Source organism: Pichia membranifaciens, assembly GCF_001661235.1.
Source record: "Pichia membranifaciens NRRL Y-2026 unplaced genomic scaffold PICMEscaffold_2, whole genome shotgun sequence".
Taxonomy (NCBI): domain Eukaryota; kingdom Fungi; phylum Ascomycota; class Pichiomycetes; order Pichiales; family Pichiaceae; genus Pichia; species Pichia membranifaciens.
The window spans coordinates 1588103-1598779 of NW_017566983.1; the positions used below are offsets into that span (position 1 = coordinate 1588103).

General features: G+C 33.0%; 2 protein-coding genes across 2 annotated transcripts; both read left to right on the forward strand.

Annotated features, from left to right (window-relative positions):
- Positions 1-1481: 1481 nt before the first annotated feature.
- Positions 1482-2132, forward strand: PICMEDRAFT_71797 (hypothetical protein; the record flags this gene model as incomplete). The annotated part of the gene is made up of 2 exons (XM_019164010.1): positions 1482-1542; positions 1843-2132. 2 exons carry the CDS (start codon positions 1482-1484, stop codon positions 2130-2132), a joined length of 351 nt encoding a protein of 116 aa, XP_019018878.1.
- An 8268-nt stretch (positions 2133-10400) lies between these two features.
- PICMEDRAFT_184955 (hypothetical protein) lies at positions 10401-10675 on the forward strand (the record flags this gene model as incomplete). Its single annotated transcript, XM_019162027.1, has 3 exons — positions 10401-10420; positions 10481-10583; positions 10652-10675. Coding segments are annotated over 3 exons (147 nt in total), but the record flags the coding sequence as incomplete, so codon positions are not given.
- Positions 10676-10677: the final 2 nt, after the last annotated feature.

Below are 10677 nucleotides of genomic sequence, written 5' to 3' on the forward strand. Positions count from 1 at the left end.
TCTAGCTATTCTATTATGAATATCCATAGTATATTGTTCACTTTATATTATAGTTGTTGCTTATTAATATATAACTAATATAACTAGCCTACAAACTAATATTCTCAAACATAAATACAAGGGACAAACCTCTTGTATTTATACACTTACACCTTCGGTTAAACTTGCCATTATTCATTTATCATGGCGGCTAACTTTCCAGTTTTAGATTACTTAAGATGCCTTATCATGATAAGACTCTTATCTCTTATCACTCAATCCTTATTGGCCTCGGCATCTTATCTCAACCCTAAGATACCTTATCATGATAAGATTCTTATTTCTTATCCCTCGATCATGATTGGCTTCGGCATCTTATCTCAACAATGAGTGTATAAATAGGAGAGGTTTTGTCTCCTATCTGTGTTTAGAATCATTAGTTATTAAGAGTTGTATAAGGTTTTTTAAATAAGTAACAAGTATAATATAAAGTGAACAATACACAATGGATATTCATAATAGAATAGCTAGATTACAACAGCTAACGTTCCAGTTTTAGATTACTAAGATGCCTTATCATGATAAGATTCTTATCTCTTATCTCTCGATCCTTATTGACTTCGGCATCTTATCTCAACAATATTTATGATTGAGAGTATTAGTTTGTAGGTTGGTTATATTAGTTGTATATAAATAAGCAACAAACATAGTATTAAAAGGTACTACTAACAATGGATATTCAATCTAGAATAAACAGATTACAACAATAAGACATTAGATAATCTAATATTGGATTGTTCTAAGCTATCTATCCTTGCTGATAAATCTATAATGTATAGTCTTTATTTGTTATAAAAATTGCTTACTTAATATAGATATTATATAAAACTTACCAGCAGAATCAATATCTCATATAAATACAAGCAGCAAACCTTTGTATTTCCGGATTTTTTATGTCAGTCATTTGTTCTTTATGTAGTAATTTTATCTTATCATTTTTATAACTAATTACTTATGACTGGTCCGCTCTCAATTATGACGTTCAATCTCAACAAGGTGTTAATAAGCTATATATATGTAATAAATAAGTAGCAACAAACATTTTAGATAAAGACTTTATACTATTGACATACTAGCAAAGGTTGATAAACCAAAAAGAAATTAGCTATCAAGATAAGCAATCAGTGATAGCTAGGATATATGAGATTGTAGCATAAGAAAGAGAATAACTATGAGGCATTCAAGTAAATTAGAACACGTAGATCTAAATATGAATCTGTCAGTAAATCATATAAAATATATATTATAAAATTAGCCAAGTAAAAGAATAAAAGTATTTAAACATGAGTATGCTAGCAAGACTCAATAGACTTTAACAATTCTGTTTGTTCTTTGACATTATGGCGTTCGAATGTTATTTCCAGCTCATGTTTACTTAGCAAGTAGGAGCACAATAATATTCTGATGAGATTGATGAAGTATAAGCTGAGATAGCCATGTAAATGCTCAGGTTTGAAGTCCAAATTTTGAAAGTTACTTTATTAGTGTTTGAGAAGAGAATTAGTGTTGGCACTTAAAAACAAGGTTAAGTTATCCATCGTCGGACTTTGGAATGTCAGATTGAACTACTAGCACTTATTTTTTTCACGACCTTATTACGCTTTTTGTTTTAGGATCAATTCAATTAATCTGGCTGAAAAAAAATATTCTAAATTTAAAGCGCACTTAAAATTAAACAATTTGAGTTCACATACAGAATACTTTATTAGTAGGAAATTAAACATACTTTCTCAAAAGGATCAAGGCATAATGTAACAAGATATCATGTAGAGAAATCAGCAATTTTCTTTGGTCATTTTCGAGTCGAGAGTGAAGACTTGTTATCCCCAAGCTCAAGCTCGATTCTCGACTGGGGAGTTACTCCAGGTTATCAACTTGATAATCCATTTCCTACCATCTCGTTTATTACCAGCATCAGCTTTGGAGTAAGCTTAAGGATCTATGCAACAGATATTGATCACAGAAAAACAGCCACTTACTCAACTCAACCCAATGAAGTTTGGAATCTCAAGACCAATTTTTTTGTAGTTGAGGCAAGTATGATATTTGATACGGTCAGGAAAACTGATATACTCAGAGTGTTTCAATTTTAAGCATTGTTTTGGCACTGGTTACAGTTTGAACTTCTTTCACCAGTATTTAGCAACAATCTAACTTTGATGAGGTGTACTTAAATAAATGGAAACCTGTGTTGAGTTTCAAAGAGTCAGTCAATTTGCAAACTTATTGGACAAATAATAAAAGATTAGATTGAATTTTGTTGCGTGGGATAACCTATATGATTACTCTATAACTGTAAAAAGTATACAACATTTTGAGTTTATTAAGAGCTATACTTAATAACAAACCCAAGAGATATAAGTTACATATTAAGAATATATCGGCCCCAATGAACAGCTTTTAGCATGTTGCCAATGCAAAGTTCTACCTGCTACAAAGCAACAGCTTAAACATTACTTGAAAAGTTCTTCGATTGATTAGTAAGAGATATTTTGTGAGTGGAGGTAATGATAATTAATAAAACTAGTATAAAAAACCCTATAAATGGATGAATGAATGTATGAGAAACTTTTTTCTGTGTATTTGAGTGATCAGTTGGAAGATGATTTTTTCCTGCACACTAACTGGTCTCGTTTAAATTCTGTTTCGGAATCGAAACTTTTCAAGCAAAGTTCACATCTATATTTTCTAAAATGTATCTTCATGTGCTTGTTTAGACTAGAAGATTCCTTGATTCTTTTACCACAAATTTTGCAGACCATAGTTTGGCACTGCTATGTATTCTCAGGTGTGTTGTCAGACTGGATGAAGTCTTGAAAGTTTTGCCACAAAGATCTCACTTGTATGGCTTTTCACCGGTATGTATTCTCATATGCTGTTTCAACAGTAGATCGAGCGAGAACTTTTTTCCACATTCAAACGGCTTGTGCTTTGTGTGAGTGTTCAAATGTCTTATGATTTTCTGCTTTGTAAGAATGGCTTTTCACCCCTTCAGCAATCCTTCCAGTGACAGGTATAACTTGATTTACCTGATTTTATGTGGGAACTAATAATATGGTTGGTCAGATCTTCTGTCAGATCAAAATGCTCACCGCATTTAGATTTTGTTTCTGGATTAACTCAATGACAAACATGAATATCGCTGTCTTCTTCACTGTCGTCTAAGTTTGTTCTTTTCAACAACTCAGTATGTTTGAAAACGAAAATCACAGTGATCTCATCCACAACGCAGTTGCATATTTGACTGCTTGATTTCATTTACTCTCTTGTCATCAATATCTTCACCATAACAACCTGGAGACAAAGAAAAAGAAACTGCAAGTAATTCTTGAAAAGATGAGTATCCAGCCCATCGGAATCTATTTGAGTGGTACATTCATTCCATTTACAGACCAGTGGATCATTTTTGATCAGTTTAATGTCCTCCATTTTTACCTCAGGGTTTAGGCTCCCATTGGAGGTATGTCCAGCTTGTTTGTTGGAGTGAAAATGTCCTTCGTGAGAAAAATCATTGTTTTTGTGATCATGATGCTGCAAATGATGATGATGTGTTCCTGGCTTTCAGAGAAGAATTTCCATGGCATACTCCATCCAGAGATTCATGGCATTTTTTCTGAGATGCAAGTTTCATATTGTTGTGCCTGTGGCACTTGTTCGGATGAGAGTACTGTAATTTTTCCACTTTCATTTCTGGATCATCAAAAATGTAATCCAGATTACAGATTGAAGATGTTAAGGAGTCGGTACAGTCATTTGGATCCAAGTCCAGGCTTGGTAAAGTATCAGGGGAATTATTATAGGGCTTCTTTTCATTCCAACTTCACAGTCAGGTAAAATAAAATAGTGCTTTATTTTTTGTCCATTTATTTCGTCCTCGAAGTGTAAATAATGATAATGATCTACTTGGTTGTTGTAGGAGCAACCATTTGCATTATGGTGATGAAAAATGATACGTGGGTATGCGATCGAGATGAATCGTCTGGATTGCGATGATGGAAATGCAATAAATGATGATAAATTCAAGCTCCAGGAAAAATTTATCTAAAAACCAGTCACTGAATTTTCGATAGATTAAATTACAAACTAATTGAAGCTCTTTTTATCTTATAAGCGAGCAATTAGTTAGCTGCAAGTGAATTGGTTTGCCTTTTTTCTCCAACATCGGCAAACTGACAGCAATTTCCCAGGTTCCTTTACTAATTTGTTATCACTCATTTATAGCTTTGCTGCATAATGGTAAACTTACGCTAACTGGAATCTTAGTTAATAGCAAACACCGAGCTTGATATCATATTTTTTTATACTGAGCCAAATAACATTAAGTGCAGATTTTAGCCTGCCAAACACAAATTTCCATATAGACAACAAATTTTTAATAGTGGGACTCCAGCATTAAAGGTCACATGCTGTATACAAACCGAAATTTGCAAAAATAAATAGTAGAATTTCATCAAAAAAGGTCTAGTTAGCTGTTGCTAACTAAAATAAGTATATAAAAATTTTTCATACTTCTGCAGAGGTTCTGCTGAATTGCCAATTTTTTGGTTTGGTTTCATTAACATTTAGTTACAACGATTCTGGTATTTAAATGCTTCATCTTTGGAAAAAGGAGCCAAATATCAAACCACAATGTTTTTCAAGCTTCGTAAAGAAAAGGAATTGATTTGAGTTTAGCAAACAGTAAGAATCATTTACAGTTCTAGAAAAAAATGTGTAACTAGCCGAATGTAGAATAGGCAGAAATTATAACGTGATTTATCTGAAAGCAAAAGAAAACCAACATAAAACATAATTCCAAGCGCTCACGCTACCTGCGACACTGAATATTCGGCATTGTACAGTTACCTAAAATAATAGAGCAAAATCATTTTGAAAACAATATTTTCATTTTGCAATTCACTTCGGTCTTTGGTCAAATAGTTTGTTCAAACTAGAGATGTAAAACCATTGCGCTTCCATCCTTAGTAGAAAAGGCGACTGCAGTGCTTTGAAATGTATAAATATTCCTTATACTATGGAGCTTTAAAGACGGTTTGGTTTAGAGACTGATGAAAGCTACGCAAATTTTCTTAACTTTTGAGGAAAAAAAAGCATTTGCTTTTCTGAATTTATTAGAATTTTTACATTCACATCAGAAATGCCTCTGGCTGGGCTACGTTTACATAATTTCTTCAGCCTCTAATGCCAATTTTTGCAGAGGTTTTTTGTGATCAGTTGAAGTCGGTTTCTGATCATCTGATTTTCTCTTTTGAGACACAACCTTGGCTTTTACAGCAATTTACCTTACGAAACAATAGAAAACAAGTGATTGCTTTGGAACATAGGACTGAAACTCGAGGCATTTCGAGATGATGGCAAAGCAACACTACATAAACAAAGAACATGATTTTTATTTTGGTGTTTTGAAGAAGACAAAAAATAAAAATAGCAAGATTTCCAGCTTGGTTAACAACACAGTTGGCAATGAGAAAATCATTCATAGAAATATCCTTGAAAATATTTTAGTGTAAGTGCTTGAACTGGAACGTGAAACTTTTTTAAAGGACCTTAGCCAGCTTTTCAAGAGATTTGGTGGAATATGTAAGTGATGGCAATCCAATCGATTGGAAGACTTTTTGTATTAAACCAAATGCGAAATGTGATTAAGCTGAGAAACAAATAACATTTCTTTCAATGAGTTCTTAAATTTGTCTCTGTAAAAGCAGTGGAATTGCAAAAATTGTCTTTATCTAAATTTTGAACTCGTCGTATTTTGCTCCAAGTGATCCCTGCTATTATTTTAACAATTTAGACATAATAGCTCTCTAAAATATTGCTATGTTTATGTGAAAAATTACTCATTAGCGTACGATTTTAGTATTTCTGGCTGATACCCGAATTGCCATCCTAGTATACTGTAGTTCACCAGCTCTATTTCGTGCTTGTTAAATAACTTCTTGATTAGTGCGGCAAAAATAACTTGGTTTAACTTTATGATGTTTAAGATACAAAAATTAACTTAATGCAGAACTAGGTGTGCGGGGCCTAATAGCCCAGTGTGCTTATAATTCTTTGCTCTGAATGAATCCAGTGAGAAAATTCACTTTGTGTTAGTGGATTGCTTTACTGTAGTTTGAATAAAACTGTTTAGGTTAATCAGGATGCATGATATATTTAAAGTTTAGTTTCCATTTATTTCGATTTTATGTGACTTATTGACAAACTCAAAGGAAAAAACCTCATGTTTTTACAGACCTCTTACGTTGGTAATTGTTCCTTTTTAGATCACCTAAATGTTTTATGATCACAAGGATCTGATCTTTATAGTGTAATCTCGTAAATGTTGAGATACGATGCCGAAACCAATAAGGATCAAGTGATAAGAGATAAGAACTTTATAATGACAAAGCAACTAAGTAACCTAAAACAGGAAAGTCGAGTCGATGTTATGAGTGTATAAATACAAAAGGTTTGTCCCTTGTATTTATGTTTGGAAGCATTAGTTTGTAAGTTAGTTGTATTAGAAATATATAAGCAAGCAATAAATATGGTTATAGATATACTAAAAACTGTATATACTTCATCTAAAATAAACAGATTACAGTAGTAAATTCATCTTATCACCTCATATCTTTTATCTCATCTTTATAATAGTGATGCAAATGGAGAAGTAATGCTAGGCGATGATAATTATGGAAATAATAAAGGTGGCAACAATATTGATAATGGCGAGGAAGATGCAGATTAGGAAATAAATCACTAGAAAAAAAAGAAATGAAAGCCGAAGTGAAAGAAATGTTACTATGCTTGATTAATCATGACATTTGTTTCAATAGTAAAGACTCAGAACAGTTTAGACTTTGGTCATAGATTCCCTGTTGTTTGAGTTGTATATCAGTATTAAATATGATTGCAGTAATGGGGCAAAATATGCAAGCCGTCATGTTTAGTGCTTTTTTGCTAAAATCAATTTTCTATCCTGGAGCCAACGCTAGTTTCTATAAAGCACAGATCTTTGGTCCTTAATATTAGTTTTTATTTGCGCCCCGTAAGCTTTAGCTGGACTAAATTTAGGAAAGAATAAAGGACACGAGGTGGAGTATCTATAATTAAGTGGAAGTTATTTGTTCAAACTTTGACCAATAAAGTGGAAACTGTTGTAGTCAGTTTATTCTAGATTTATTATCCATTGTTTGTAGTATATCTTAGTACTATGTTAAATAATTATATATTGATCTAGAAACTATCTTTTTATTATTTTTATCATATCATTCATCATGTATAATATTTAATTTCTCATAAGTTCAATGAAAAGAATAGTTCATGGTTTTGGTATATCTCAAAAATTAGATTTAATACTTTTATATAGTATAAAATATATTTTTCATATAAAAAGTAATATATGTTATAAAGAAAAACATAATTATTATTTATTAGATACTACTAATTCTAAAAATATAGAAATAATAATAAATTATTTAATTACAGATGATTATTCAACTTATTTAAAAGGAATAAAAAGTTTTGAGTTTAGTTTATGAAGACGTAGTTATTTAAAATATAAAGGGGATTATAATAGATAAGTTTCTGCATCAAATAATATTTTATAACAGCTTATCACTTTGACCACTGTTCATCCTGTCCCTGGTCCATTTTCTATTAAAGCACTAGCTATTAAACATACTAAAGCTGGATTTGTTGCTTATTTATATATAACTTATATAGCTGACCTACCAACTAACACTCCCAAATATAAATACAAGGGACAAACCTCTTGTATTCATACATTTATTGGCTTCGGCATCTTGTCTCATCAAAAACTACAAGAACTCAATTCGCAGTCCCAAGTAACAAAGAAACATTTTCCAGTAGGAAGTTGTAGTAATTATTGTTACAGATTGAAATAACTTTTTACCCGAGCTGGTCTAATGAAGGATGGACCTTCGTTTTGTTGATATTTCGATGTATTTTCTTAAAACATATTTCTTGTTGTAAACAAACCATCAAATAAACCAATAAATAAAGTTTGTAATTTGTAATTACTTAAAAGTATCTTGAATAATTTTTTTTCTAAAATGTTTTCTTCCAAGCTTTACTGCCACAGCGCGGAAAGAAAGTCAAACATTGCTAATGTATCAGCTATTGCAGCGATTGTTATAATCTTCTTGTTCGATAACCGATAGTGAGATTAAGAGTTAAAATGAACCTTCTTCCAACATAATCACTTTATCCTGTGAAACTTTTTGAAGTTTTCGGACGAGAAAAGAAAACACCCCAAACTTAATGACGTGCTGTAAGAATTATCAAACCGGTTTTTTTTGGTCTTAATTCCTATATTAAATCAAGTGCTTAGAAGTTAGGTGCTAATATAAGTTACAAGAACTTCATAGAGTACAATATTAGGTATAGCGAGAATTACGGCATTATTATATAACTACACCAGCGTGAAAAATGTTTATCGTAATATTTTTTAAAATCAAGATTGATTGAAAGATCTTATGTGCTGATCGCTACCTTCGGTTTTAATTTTGTTTGATGAATTGTGGCATCAAATCAAATGAACAGAGCCAAATTACCTCAGAGTGGCTACTTGAGGTATTAATGAAGCCATATTTGACATCGGCCTTCGTGCTGCTACGTTTACTTCATGTAAGTTCCTTTGTCCAATAAAGGTTTTAAACTCAGAGTCAAAAGATAAATTTACGCACTCTCGAAACAGTCAGATTTGACACTTGATCGTTACGTAAACTTATTTTTTTCCCCCTGCGTTGATGCCCACTATGCTATTGCCTTTTTGCTTAAGCATCGGAGTAAAACGTTTATACTACAAACACGCCAAACGAAATGTCATTGTTTTACTTTATTAATAGCTGAAAGCCTAGCAGTTTTATGATTTTCCATTTGGATAGCGACATGGTTGCGATGAACCATGCTATTCTGTAAAACAATTTTTATTTTTAGGCACTTGAATGCTATGCCGTAATATTCAAAATTTCACTATGCTGACCAAATGGAGGTTTTTTATTGTCGCGTAATTGGTCCAAGGATAAGGATTCTACTGGATATCGTTTGCTCTCCCCACAACAATAAAGTAGTGTTGCTGAGCTTACCTTTTTTCTAAAAAAATAAAAGTTGCTTTACCTTCTAGCAGAGCCTTCTTTTGGGTGTCAGCGTCTAATCAGTTGATATTAATGGTACATCAAAAGGCTGTGATAACGTGCAAAGAATTAGGAAAGCTCGTTACTAAAGATGATCAGTGTCACTATACGAGAAAAGCCTCATCAATCCTTGACTTAGCCCTGCCATTAAACCATTCATTCTAGTTGAGATAAAAATTGTGAAAAAGTATTAAAAGGGTGACTGCACATTATAAAGCAATTGCCTCACCGGAGGCTAAGCCAATAAGGTTCATTTTCTAGCAGAAGCCACACATCTCAAGTTTCCCAATTAAAGATGAAGAAAAGGGCCAAATCATAGAGTATATGAATCATCGATCGGTTATGATCTATTCATGTAAAATTTATTGAATATATAGAAGCCAACAACAATAATAATGGTCAACAACGTTTGTCTGAAGATTGTAGCGCAGCAAAAAATCTTGGTGCGGAATTTTTATTTCATTTGGGAAATTTTAAAGTTGAGTCTTAGGCATGAAGTTCGCGCTCTGGTATGCCAGCGAAATCGGGCAGCAGGCAATCATAAAAAGTTTAATTCGCGCTTTGAAAAAAAAATCGGAATTAAGTAACAAAGCTGGACTCGAACCCGGGTCTATACTAGGTCATATGTTGTATCCGGATACCCTACAGGAGAATTATGGAAAAAATGGGTGTCGAACCGAGAACCCAAAATTTCGACTTTAATCAAGGCTGTGTCACTGGTTTCAGCCGCACGTCAAATTGATGCATGTGATAAGAAGCCTATTTGGGAACCGTTGATGTTTAACCAGGGCTTTAAAAATAGAAGGAAGTAGGGCAAAGGGGAAAATGGGTAGTAAAAAAGAAAAGAGATGGCGAAGTCGGATGAGTAGTGGATAGTTGAGGTATATATTCTACACGGGGCTATATACTCCTATCAGATGGGCTAGCACTGCTTAACCATTCATCAAAAAAGAATGGTCAATCTATTATACCCCGCACACCCAGTTCTATAACTCCTAACCCACGCACCTAGCCAATAACCCACGCACCTAGCCAATAACCCACGCACCTAGCCCCCCCCCACTAAGGTTTATAAATTACAGATAACTGATATATAAAATTCCCCTGCGGAATGTTTCAAGTTGCATCAACGCGAGATATTTTGAATTTGAGATTTACTACTCGGCTAGTTCTTATCAACTTCTTTCTATTTTGTTTCTTTTGCGATTTCATCTCGGAATACAAATGCCAATGCACCAAGAGGAGTACGTACTAGTTGTTGATTACTTCTTCATTACAAGGAAAGTGTACTAACCTTTAAGCAGATTGACGGATATTTATATACATCTGAAGGATATTTTAAAGACACTCTCACAGACACCTGTTGACCGAGAGTTTTATGCCGATGGGCTCATCAATGATATGATCGTATGTTTCACGTCATTTTTTAATACCCCGCACACCTAGTTCTAGTACTAACATTCATCCAATAATAGAAAATAAAAGAGATTTTAGAGGAAAA